Source organism: Anastrepha obliqua, chromosome 4 (assembly GCF_027943255.1).
Source record: "Anastrepha obliqua isolate idAnaObli1 chromosome 4, idAnaObli1_1.0, whole genome shotgun sequence".
NCBI classification, from domain to species: Eukaryota; Metazoa; Arthropoda; class Insecta; order Diptera; family Tephritidae; genus Anastrepha; species Anastrepha obliqua.
The window spans coordinates 103,593,491-103,607,068 of NC_072895.1; the positions used below are offsets into that span (position 1 = coordinate 103,593,491).

At 38.1% G+C, this 13,578-nt stretch overlaps 3 protein-coding genes across 3 annotated transcripts; 1 reads left to right on the forward strand and 2 right to left on the reverse strand.

Annotated features, from left to right (window-relative positions):
* The first annotated feature begins 665 nt into the window (after positions 1 to 665).
* On the forward strand, positions 666 to 2,560 carry LOC129245378 (uncharacterized). Its single transcript, XM_054883495.1, has one exon. The coding sequence runs from the start codon at positions 666 to 668 to the stop codon at positions 2,496 to 2,498; it is 1,833 nt and encodes a 610-aa protein (XP_054739470.1). The 3' UTR covers positions 2,499 to 2,560.
* Positions 2,561 to 4,201: 1,641 nt separating this feature from the next.
* On the reverse strand, positions 4,202 to 6,037 carry LOC129244311 (uncharacterized). Its single transcript, XM_054881929.1, has one exon. It carries the CDS (start codon positions 6,035 to 6,037, stop codon positions 4,202 to 4,204), a length of 1,836 nt encoding a protein of 611 aa, XP_054737904.1.
* A 745-nt stretch (positions 6,038 to 6,782) lies between these two features.
* On the reverse strand, positions 6,783 to 7,574 carry LOC129245379 (uncharacterized). Its single transcript, XM_054883496.1, has one exon. It carries the CDS (start codon positions 7,572 to 7,574, stop codon positions 6,783 to 6,785), a length of 792 nt encoding a protein of 263 aa, XP_054739471.1.
* Positions 7,575 to 13,578: the final 6,004 nt, after the last annotated feature.

Below are 13,578 nucleotides of genomic sequence, written 5' to 3' on the forward strand. Positions count from 1 at the left end.
TACGGCTTAAACTTTGGCTAATCACAAATGAGCTTCATTGCTAAGCACGATTTCACAGGTACTAAACTCTGAAAGTTTCACGCGCAGAATTTCACGATTTCCAAATGTTGTACAACTCCATTTCTCTGCATACAAGTAATTTTTATTTATATGTGAGAGTAATAATTATAAATAACCAATACGCTAAAATTTAACAAGAGCGCTGGCTTCCAAGGCCTTTGGCTCATACAAGTAATTAATTGCCAGCATTTACTGAGCAGTCATGTGCCTACTTGGATAGCTGATATGATGGATGACGCCTTGCAAAAAACAAAAACGAAACTTTAAAGTAAAGCCAATTCTCAAAAAAATTATACGAGTATGCTGTCATTAAATACCAGTCATCGTTCACCAAGTTACAAGCGCTCTTGCTCTTCTTCAACTTTGCTGGGTCATCGAATACATGAAAAATGCGACAAGTCCCAAAAGTGCATAGTTCGTTAATTATTCGAAACTATCGACAACCCCTTTGTGCGTGTATTCCCTTTGGGTTGGTAGCGTAGTGTCTTAAAATGTCAAAAGTAGCTTCTGCTTTTCCTCGGAGAAGCACAAGCAAGCATTTCAAAACCATTTTCAACGTTCAAGCGAAGAGTGCTGGACTTCGGTACAAATTTTTACCTAATAAAATGAATTTGCATTTCAATTTTCAACTACGGCTCCTCTTGCTCAATTGGATCTGCTCACATTCACCGGTGTTTGTGCGTTCATGGGAAGTGGAGTTTAATCGAAATTTCCTCTGCACATTGGGCAAGATCATACGTGTGCAAGAGATGATTTGGTTCGTAAGCGACCAAATGAATGCAACGAATAGCGCAGGATGCCAGGAGCTGATTATATCGATGTACAAGTGCCTTGGCCTCACACAGTCAATTTTGAGCAATCGCACCGATATCCGTTTCATACAATCCGAAAATAAGAAACACGCACTGAGTGTTGTCTTCACTACCACACCGGAAGATCCCATCTTGCATGTGCACGACCTTGCTTTGCGTGGACGCCATTTTTACATCAGTTTGTTAATCGCGGTGAATATAGTGCACGATTTCAAAGTGGTAGAGCAATTCTTATTGGGCTTGAACAAACGTCATTTCCATTCGTCTTTGTTATATTTCTATACTTCAAACCGAACAAATGAACTTTTCGGGAATAATATGTATCCGGAGGTGAAACCTGAAAATCGCTCGAACTACTTGGAAGAAATACGCCAATTATTGAACAAGACTTTAGCTGGTGGTGCTGATATGCTGGGTTACAAAATGTATACGCCGCTACGACAAGATTTGCCACATGTCTTCGGGTATGTGAATGCAAGCGGCCAAATCAACTGGCGCGGTGCAGCCTATAATTTATTGGAGGTATTCACGAATTACTGCAATAGTTCCTTGATTGAGTACGAAATGCCCAAGGACCGGTTGGGTGGCGACGTTATCGATATGAAGGCGGCGCTTGAATTGATACGTAGGAGCAAGGTGGCTGTAATGGCACACGCTTACGCGTTATTCCAGGAGGACGATGAGCTTAGTAAGAGTTATCCGCTCAAGGTGGTGCGCTGGTGTCTCATGGTTCCCGTTTGGAATAGCGCTACAACAATGCTTTATCCCGTGGAACCATTCGACAATTGGACTTGGTTTGGTATTGTTGGTGTTTTTGGCGCACTCGTGGTCACGAAGTGTCTGTGGTGCTGTTGGCAGGGTACACATCAGTTGGCGACACGCTTAGGTGAAAGCGTTTTGAATAGCTTCTGCTTGAGTATTGGCATTGGCACGCCCAACGTTTTTGGTGCGCCCTCTGTAGTGGATTTCTTGATTTTCGCTTGCATTTTCTTCTATGGCTTCTTTCTCACATCCAACTACACCTCTCTACTGGGCAGCATTTTTACAGTCACTTTATTTCGCGCACAAATCAACACAATGGATGATCTCATCAGCGCGAACATATCGGTGATGATTATCGATTATGAGTTGGAGTTTTTGCATTCAAGTGGCGAGGAATTAGCGGAGAACTTCTCGCGTTTAATTCTACCAGTAGATTCGGCCACTTTTAATTTGCATCAAGTGCAGCTAAATTCAAGCTTTGCTTACTTTGTGACCGAGGAAAAGTGGCACTTTCTGGAATTGCAGCAAAAGTACCTCAAGCAAGGCATTTTCAAATTCAGCGATATTTGTTTCGGTTCCTATCACTTAACCTACCCACTGCAGACGGATTCTTTGCTCTATCGAAATCTCGAGTATTTCATATACCGCACGCATTCTTCGGGCATGTTGGACCACTACGAGAGCACAGCTTTCGATTATGCGGTCAAAGCCGGGCTCGTGAAACGCTTGGCGGCCAATTCGGAGTTCACATCGGCTGGCATGCAACACTTGGCTGTTGTCTTTTTCATGCTGTTGATTATGCTTGGCGTAAGTTTCATTGTTTTTGTAATAGAGCTACAATGCGCTCGTTTCAAAAATGAATGAATGAATTCAATAGCATTAATTACGCAGAGCTGCGCTGCAAGATGAGGCAAAATACGCGTCAAATAGTGTGAGAGTCTAATGTGTTAGGTGTGCTGAAAGGAAAAAAAGGTGTTTGGCCCAAATTTTTGAAGATTGTAACTACTAATAGCACTTTAATATTAGTGAATAAATGTAGCATTTTAATAAAAATCTCACACCCGAAAACATGACTTTTGTTTTAATACTTAATCCTAACCTTAGCTTCTTCCTTTTAACTCAGATATAGAGTGCGCAAACTCGATCTGCGGTGCTTAACATACAATAACTCTTTTCAAAGAATTATTCAATTGTGAAAATTTTGTGTGCTTATCGCAGAAAATTTGAGAGAAATGCGGCACCTCCAGACAAGACAATCTGTAATTTGGTGAATAATTCCTTTGAATGCGGGTCTGCAGATATTCGCCAGTGTTCCATTCGATCGACTCCAATAAAGATCGTCCCCGAACACAAGAGTTAAATGTGAGTGGCATGCCCCAAAGGACGATTATGAAGCAATTTCTTATTCGCGTTTCCAACAAAGCGCAACTTGTTTAAAGTTGCTTAAAAACGTACAAGGCACGCCGCAATATGGATACACCGTCGCAGGAATGATTGATGCCGAGGCTGGTTTTCGGAAGAAAATTTTGATGATGCACGAAGCTCACTGGTGATGTCCATAAACAAAACTGTCGAGTTTTGACAACAGAGAACCCACACGTCATTTACAAAAACATCACTAAACGACGAGAAAGTTACTGTTTGGGCTGGAGTTTGTTCAAAACCCAGCAACAAACTCTTTTTAATTAAAGCTGGAGAAACTGACGTTGGTGCTTGCTATCATTGTATGTTGACGCTTTAATGTGTTTGCAAATGAGTGAAAAAGGTCTGACGCGCTTATATTTTCAACAACAAGAGTCCCTCGCATTCATTTGTTCTCGGGCCATGAGGTCGAAGTGTATCTCACAATCACAAATACTGCAGCGCCAGAGACAGTGCGGTAGGCTACACCAACTCTGAGTGCCGTTGTTCGTTGCACAACCTCCAGAGCTTTGCGCTTGGCTTTGCAGTTTAGCGCATCTCCCTATACTTCACTGCCGTACAGGAGAACTGAGTTTCTGGCCGCCATGATTAACCTTTTTTTGTTCTGTGCTGGCCCACCGATGCTTGCCATTAATTTCCCGTGACGTTTGCTGCTTTGGTAGTCGCATGCCGTATCTGGGTCCACAAAGTAAGCTTGCAGTCAAGTTGAATACCCAGGTATTTCACTACTTTTTGGGTCACTAGGGACGTATCGTCTACTTTCGTGCTGACCTCGAGTGGCATGTGACCTCAAGTCATCAGGATGACTTCAGTCTTATATTTGGCGAGTGGAAGTTATATTCGTTTGCCTGCCCGGCATTCATTAATAGTCTCGTTTATTATTAAACCCAACGATTAGCCAGCCCCTTAAAACAATATTCTCTAAGTAACCTTTTTAGTACAACTGATATTTTGTTATTAATGTAATAATAATAATTGCTTTATTTCCTTTATAATTATTACTTAGTCATAATAATTGTATTTGTTGATAAATAAAAAATAAAAAAATACCTGGAAGCTTAAGCTACGAAACTCGTGTAATTCGTGCATACGCAAGCGCTTAATTGTCTAACAGCATTTTGTTGTACGTGTGTGAGAGCGTAACGTTAGGCGGCCAAAGCCCTGTCTCTTACTTTCCTAAAGCTCAAGCACTCCACCAAGAGAACTATACAGCTTACAACAAACATTGCTATCAGCATTAAAAATACAACAACCAAATGCTGCATGCCAGCCGAAGTATGGTTCGTGTTATTCGCCAAACGTTTCACGAGTCCCGCACGCGCTGCATAATCGAAAGTGTTGCGCTCGTAGTGGTCCAACATACCCGAAGAATGCATGCGAAAAATATAGTACTCCATACTGCGATGGAGGAAAGATTCTCGGTGCATAGGAAATGCAAGAAAAAAGGAACCGAAGCAAATGTTGCTGAATTTGAAGAAACGCGGTTTATGGTACTGCTGCTGCAAATCGAGAAAGTGCCACTTTTCCTCGGTCACAAAGTAGGCATAGCTCGTATTGAAATTGTATTGATGCTCTATGAAAGTTGCAATATCCACCGGCTTGATTAAACGTGAGAAGTTTTGCGGTATTTCATCACCGGAAAGTAAAAATTCCAACTCATAATCGATAATCATCACAGAAATATTCGCCTTTATGAGATCATCCATTGTGTTGAATTGTGCGCGAAATAAATTCACTGTTAAGATGCTGCCCAGCAGTGACGTATAGTTGGCTGTAAGAAAGAAGCCATAGAAAAAGAAGGTAGTGAATATCAAAAAATCCAACACCGACGGTGCACCGAGCGTCGTGGTGGGCGCCGTTATGCCCGTACTCAAGCAGAAGCTGCGCAAAATGCTATCACTCAAACGTGCCGATAGTTGCTGGGTACCCTGCAAGCAGCACCACAAACACTGTACGACCAGCAATGCGCCAAAAACACAAACAATACCACACCAAGTCAAATCGTCGAATGGCTCCAACGGATAAAACATTGTTGAAACACTATTCCAAATCGGTACCATGAGACACCAACGCACCACCGTTATGGGATAGCTCAAGCTGATATAATCATCCTCATAGAATAAGCCAGAAGCATGCGCCAGTAAAGTGATTTCATCGCGTCTTATCAGGTTCAGTGCGGCCTTCATGTCAATGAGATCACCACCCGCACTATCTTTGGGCATTTCGTAATTGATCAAAGTGGCATTGATGAAGTCCGTAAATACTTTGAGCAGACTAAAAGTGCTACCATGCCAGCTGGAGAGCCCGATTCCACCTGGTGTGTGAAATACACCAGGCAAATCTTGACGTAATGGTGTACGCAATTTGTAACCCAAAGTGTTCATGCCACCAAACTTGGAATCTTCAAACTCTGCCGACAATTCACTTAAATAATTCGAACGATTTTTAATGCCAAACTCTGGAAATAAAGTGTAACCGAATACTTCATTGGTGCCATTTGTGCTCCTATAGTAGAGTATTGCCTTTTGAAAGTGGCGCCGCTTCAAATCGCACAAGAAATGCGCTACAACAGCAAAGTCCGAAATCTCATTTACCATAATAACTAAGTTGAATGTGTAATGACGGCTGAACAGCGCGCGGTCGTGCACACGCATGATGGGATCTGTGGGACTCGTGGTGAAAACTACAACTAAAATTGATTTCTTCATTTCCGTGTCAATCAAATATTTGTCTGTGCGTTGCGTTAGCACCATTTGTGCGAGTCCAAGGTGGGCGTTGATTTCTAGCATAAATTCCTGTATGCCCTCATAATTCGTGGCTGTTATTTGTTCGCTGATGAACCAACTGATATCTTGTGGTTCTAAGAACTGCGTAAATGGCAGCAGGTAGTCTTTAATGTACGCACGATCCCAGCTTTGAACTGTTGGCGTCAGGCAAATAAGCGCGGTTATAATAGTGGTCCGTACATGGTGCGAAAACATTGCCGCACGACGCAGAAGTGCTCACCGGCGAGGTTGTGCAAAAAGTAGCAGCCGACCAAAGTGGCTGCTAGAGTCCAAGAACGCAAGAGTTTGCTAACTACACGCCAATAATTATGGCATACTGCACGTGCACTTTACGTGACCACGCGCAATTACGTTGGCAAAATATTTACACTTCCCGCATATGGGATTTGTAAAGTTTTAAGTGTTAATAAATATGTTTATTTTTGTTAATCGTGCAAAACATTTTACACTTTTACATTGTATGCTCGTATAATTATCTACGCTACTCGTACGTAAAGCGATTATAGCCGACCTCCTGGTTGCCGAAGGGCTTGTCGACATAATATTCGAGTAGAAATACGCAAAAGCTCAGCAGCAGCCCCGAAGCCAAAACTATCCAAGCAATCGTAAAGAATCTTAGATTCAATGGCTCCACAGGATACGTATCGGTTAGTATTTGTGCATATTTTGAGCGCACAGCTTCGTTGAATGCTCGCTCCTCCCATTGACCCCAGAGCCCCGATTCGCGCGTGATTAATATGAACAGATTGAAAGTGTCAATCCAAATGGCATCACGTTGAATTGGTATAGCTTTGAAGACCGTGCCGAAACAGATCTTAGACAGATGAAATAACGGTTGTATGAGTATGCGTTGTTGGCGATTCAAAAAATTCCACTGATCCTCGGTGACGACATAGGCATAGTTGCGATTCATTTTGTCCAAGATATCTTGAAACTCCTGTCATGGCACCTCGCGCAATAGGCGCGATAAAGCGAGTATATGCTCCACACCGTTCTGTTTGATTTCCGCAAAGTCGCTTAAAGTGATCAACACCTGTATGTCGGCGTCCAATAGATCCTGCACTGTATTTATCGGCGGCACGAATACCGGTTTCATATTGTACGCCGTCAGATAGGGCGCATGATAGGCGGCGAGTATGAAGCCGAGCACGAAGAGCAAGCTGTAGAAGAATAGCACGCGCACGTGTGCATTCTTCAGTTGTACATTCATGTTGGAGCAGTACATTAGAATGGCGCTACTGTGCAGTACGTTGCGACTTATCGAACGTGTCGGCTTGTGCTCATTGGTAGGATATTCAATATACTTCATAAGTATGGCGATGTAGAAGATGCCGAAGAGTATGCACATGTAGATGTACCGGCCAAAGGGCCAAACAATGTACCAGTATTTGGGCAACTCGTCTTCCAGCGGCACCATTACACAATTTTTCACCCAATATAGTGGATAGCTGAATTGAACGTTGAGCGTCACATGTTTCACCAATGTGGCGCCATTCATTGATAAATTATACTCGCCAGAATGTATGCGTTCATAGGTTTCGGTGTAGTTTTCACTTAGGTCACGATTCCATTTCAAGTGCATCTGATGTTTGTCGGCGAAATTCCATATGGTTTGGGCATATGGACCAAAGAGTGCTGTAGAATCGCTAACGTTGTTGTCGCCCAGAATGAAGGCGCGTGGCACGTCGTCATAGAAAGGTGTTTTTAGTACCGCCGTAGTGTCTGCAGGCATTTTTTGGCCAGACGTTTGCATCGTAAATGACTTTAGCAGCGTGACAATCGCGGTTGGCACTGTTTGAAGGTCCACCTGCATAGGCAGTTTATATAGGCAAACTCCTGCCTTGCGGTGGCACACTCAAATGAAGGACAATTTCGCAAAACAGCAAATTATCATAATGGGTGTATGTATGTATGTATAAGTATGTATGTATTTGCGAGAGTGTATATATATTTAGTGGGTGGTCATATGTAAATAAACTTTTGCATGTGCCAACTCGATGAGATTGACCGATTGAAATCGAAGCGGTAATTAAGATCGGCAATCGATTTGGCGTGACAAAACAAAGGCACTCAGCAAAAGGTCATTAGAAACGTGCGCTTTTTGCGAAAGTACGCTATAGCAGGCCTCTTCAACACACAATAAACAGAATACAGAGGTATGGCCAACATCAGTCCATTAACCGGCTCTCAGTGGGTTTGAAGAAATCAGAAGATTTGCCGACATAACCGGGGTCATGACAGCGGTTTGTTTAGGAAAAAACTGCACTTGTGTTGGTGATTTACGAAAAAAAGTCAACACAATTTTCGCCCATACCACTTCGCTGCCGTCTGAATAACGACTGATTGGACGAGTATGTGAATACGTGTGGAATGAGTGGACAGAATTCTGCTGCCGAGTCCCCGATGGTGTGACAGCCGAAGTTACTTATACAATTTTGCTTCCAATGCCCAAATTTGCTAATCTATCATACTTGGAACTCTACTGTCGAGTCTTTGGAGACATGTGACCCAAATTTACTCTCACAACTTTGCTTAGGTTGGAGAAACCCAAAAATGATAAGAACAAGATTGCGCCCATCAGAGAGTGCATGACGTCACATTGGCCAAGTTGTGCAGTGTTGCCAACCATTTGCTCTTCGCAATAAATTTTGTGCTTTTTTATACCCAAATTGCGAAAATTTTAAGTTTGCTGTTTGCTGTTTGTTTCTTGTTTTTTAATTTAAAGCCACTGTAAGTTAAAAAAAAACTTTATTATTAAACAAAAGAATGTTAAAAATGGTCACTCTAAGAAGATTTTAGTGCTAATGAAAATTTGTTAGTTTTTATAAAATTTGATATTTTAAAAGGGAAAAGTTAATTTTTTGCTCCTTTTAAGGTTATGTTAAAATATTAAATCTTTTCTCAACTCTTCTTAACATTGAAAACTGTTTTACACATTTTAAAAAGCGTTTGAATTTACCATAATTTAAAACCATAGGTTGTAATCGTTTCCTCCAGACCTCAATCCTTAGTGGGACAAAGGCATCAAGAGCTGTATTTATAGTAAAAATAAGCAGCGAAATACTACTGAAGAAACTATAACGGCATTTTTACAAAAAGGGTACCTTATCTTGTTACATAACCTCAAATATAGCAAAAAAGTCGTTCCGTTAACAAAAGAGTTTCTCTTAACAAAAAACTCATAAATTAAGTTGTACATTACCATAACACATTTATTTAAAAAAAAGCACATTTTAAAGATATTTTGTCACGCATACAAAGTTCTTTAAGTAATTCAATAAAAATTTGCTGTTTTATTTTCTTTAAATGGGCATTTTAGTTTTTTATATCCAAAGCTTGGCAATACTGCAGTAGCGAGAGAGAGATTTGACTGCTGAAAGCAGAAGAACACCAACAACAACTGCAATCGCGGGCAATGCCACCAGATGTAGAAAAAGTAAAGCTAAATAAAATCACTCAGTTGTATTGAACTAATTTAAAAAAAAATATATATCTTACAAAAGTATAAACATTACTTTTAATTAGAACAGGCTAGAAAACCGTCATGAGAAAAGAACTAAAACTCCGAGACTAAATAACAAAAAAAACAGATAATACTAAATCAAGTTACGAAAAAGGTAATCTGGCCATACTGGTTCTAATACGACGTAACTCATTGTCAAATTCGCTGAGAGCAAAGTAACGGTACCACGATAGGCGCCATCTCATTATTCTTTCCATCATGGGCCAAACCTGGAAGTATTTTCAGATACACAATTAAACATGAAATTTGATTGATGCTTGAGAATCGCATTACACGATAGAGAGAATGAGAGAGAGAGAGGTAGAGAGAGAAATAAGGAGAGAGTGAGAGAATTACGAATATTAATTTCTGTGAGAAAGCCTAAATTAAAATTAAAAAAAAATTTGTTTAGATGTTATGCATTCATTTTAATAATATACTTGTAATTTAAAGTCTATTGGAACAAAATTGACGAATTTATGAGTATTCGAGCATCCGTTGCTCCAGACCGGGTTTCTATACCTGCTTGACTTAAAGCGTCTTTCTGAAATTTATTATTTTTTAAGTCTGCATACGCCAAAACTCAAAGTCTACTCGACTAATCGTTTTCAAACTTTGCACCAGGTATTCCTGTGAACCTTTTTGTGCTTTTTTAATAATTCCAAATCTTACAATTACAAGTTAACCACATTTTTTTGCGAATATCGGTTACTTTGTGCTACGAAAACAAGCAAGATCGAAAAAAAATTCTCCAGGTACTGCCAGAAATATTTCCATTAACAAATGTATTTTAGTTTTTTGTTTCAAATGATTCTGCTACGCTTTATGATGTACGCCGAAAAATAACGTTTTTCGAGGCGCGTCCAGATATTCACTGTCACTTGCTCAATTTTCAATATTTTGCAATGAAAGCTTAGAAAAACGTTGTTCAACTGTTGAATTATTATATCGAAATTGATTAGGTAACCTAACATCACCTGTACCGTCAAAGAAATTCTTAAAACATGCCTTCTTTCACCGATTTAACCATCAAAACTGTCCTTTACACTTTTAGCTGTACGCATTATATGGGCTCATAATCAGTTTTTAGGTTCCCAGCCAAAAAACAAAGTTTAAAAAATTTACAAAAATTAAAAAAAAATGTACAAACATTTTCCATAAAATTCTTTGAGACCAAAGTAAAATATTGGTTGAGCATTTAGAGCAAAATACCTGAAGTGCACCTGACTAAAAATTTCATCGCCTCAATTTACATGAAACTTGCTAAAGATACTCTACTATTTCGTATTATAAATAGTGCAAAAAGTACGAAATACAAGTGGCGCAAAATTAATTACCCCAGCGGAAGACGTTATACCTAATTTTTGCAAATAGCATCGTACGTCAATCATATTTGACACTTGTGGACTAGCAGCTGTAGCATACAAACAGACAAGCAATTGAGCGCGTTAAAAATCATGTTTTTTATGTAGTAAAAAAGTTATTCAAAAATAAAATTGAATGATGAAAAGTACAAAAAAAAAAATAGTAATTGTACAAAAATTTAATATGAAAAAAATTATAAATTTTATTTGAAACATAATTTTAAAAAATCCAATTCAAAAAATTTAAAAAATTAATTTATAATTGTTTTTTATATTACAATTTTTTTTTATTAAAGTAAATTTAAAATTTTCGTATTTTTTTTTAATTTTGTCAAATTTAATCAAAATAGAAGCGATTAAATTTTTTTTTTTATTAAAGTAATATTTTTTTTAGGGCTGGTGTCGAAATTCTGTATGTACAAAATTCTAAAAACAAAATTCTGCCTTTTAAAATTCTGCTTTTTAAAATTCTGCTTTTTTTAAATTCTGCTTTTTTAAAATTCTGCTTTCTAAAATTCTGCTTTCAAAATTCTGTATTACAAAATTCTGCACTAAAATATAATGTTAACAATGTTAAAGAGGGGATGTAATTATTTAATTTATTATTATTATTATTTTTTATTATTATTCGAGGTATTAAATAAAAAAAAAATAATTATAATAATAATTTTTTCTTCAGTTTCGATAGAATCCACAGTATTTTTGCGTAGAACTTCTTTCCGCGTGGGCGGCCTTCGGCCGCGCTTCAAAAAAATAACCCTCATCAGTATAACTCCGGCTACGCAATCCACCGTATTTTTGCGTAGAACTCCTTTACGCGTGGGCGGCCTTCGGCCACGCTTCAAAAAAATAACCCTCATCAGTCCAACTCCGGCTACGCAATCCACCGTATTTTTGCGTAGAACTCTTTTACGCGTGGGCGGCCTTCGGCCACGCTTCAAAAAAATAACCCTCATCAGTCCAACTCCGGCTACGCAATCCACAGTATTTTTGCGTAGAACTCTTCTAAAAAAAACGAACAGCTGCGAAGAATTATTAAGAAAAGAAATGAATTAAGTCACACTACATATTTAAAAAGAATTCCAAAAAATATTGTAATTGGCTAAACTAAAATATTGTTATCGCTTAAACATATACATATGTATGTATATTTATGGAATAAATATTTATTTTGTTACTTCTTGTATGACGAAAATCACAAAACTTGAATAAAGCAGAATTTTTCGCATTAAACATGCAGAATTTTAAAAAAGCAGAATTTTAGAAAGCAGAATTTTAAAAAAGCAGAATTTTAAAAAGCAGAATTTTTTTGCAATGTACAGAATTCTGTCACCCAGAATTTTGTAATGCAGAATAATGACACGCTCCCTTTTTTTTATTGAAGTAAATTAAATTTTTTTTGATTTTTTTTTTCAAATTTTGTCAAATTTAATCAAAATTGGGCGGGTACATTTGAAGTATTTTGCTATAGGTGTATTTAAAACATTTTTTTCCATATACATACATATGGCATGTACATATGCACATAGGCATGTACATATGCACATATGTAATATATGTATGTATGTAAATAAATAATCCATCTAAATTTAATTATTAATTAAATAACACTAAAAAAATTTAGAGGAAAAAAAACGCCTTCATCCGTGACAATACTCCTGCGCAAGGAGTATTGCCGTGACCAGGATTCGAAACTGGGTTACTACGGCCACAACGTAGGGTCCTAACCACTAGACGATCACGGCTATTGAAAGCTTGTCGTCACGCCACCATATTTTGTAACACAAACACTACAAACACCACATAAACACATAAACAAATCAACAAATGAACAAAGTTGATTCAACGCAAATAACAAAAAACAACTACTATAACAACAAAAAGCACCATGTGCGTTTAAATGAGCACACAGCAGCGATAAGCATTTGATTGGGGATAGAGAAGAACTGGGAGCGCATTTCATGAGTGCCGTTAAGCAGTGAATGGTAAGAGAAAAAAGAAAAGAAATAATTTTTTTTGGAATTTGTTCACTTACCACCGGCTATGTGGTTGCTATATACATATGTTTGTATGCAGGTATGAGTCGACCGCTGCTGTAAATAGCGTACACCAACAATGAGTAAGCAAATGAAGAGCCAAGAGGAGGGAAAATTTAAAAAAAAAAGATAAAAGTATATTTTTACGATAGCAAATCAAGGAATCGCACGCAAAACACTTGCTTGTATGTTACGGAAATAATGCACTCACCCGTAAATACTTGTATGTACACATAAAGACATACATAAATATGCAGATATGCATTTGCGAATAAACATACATACGTACATACATATGTACATGCACTATGTAAATAAATATTATTCACCGCAATGTAGGCACTTCAAATTTCAGTGTTTAAAATGCAGGTAACTTAAATTTTAAACGAAAACACATACACAAGCCCATGAACAAGTAGTAGTAATAGTAATTCTTTACTTATTTATAAATATTACATCTTACATTTCAATAATTTATACAATAATTCATTTAAATATTATATATAAATACATAAAGTAAGAAATAATAAATTTGTGGCAATAACAATGTTGTCTGTCACAGCTCAAAAATTAAACTCTGCAATAAGAAATTCTCTATAGCGTAAGGCTGAGTATATAAAACAAGTTTTTTTCAAATTGTGGCCATTAAGTAAGAGGTGTGTTCAAAAAGTATCGCGAATTTTGAATTTTCGCAGGTTACGTATATTCGAATTTCGATTTTTTTGTGGCGATATGTTGGTACTCATGTCTCTCACTCATGCCGACGAGTTCGGCCATTTTGAATGTTCAGTTAATGTTTCGGCTTGTCTTCGGTTTTTACCTATTCAAAAAGAT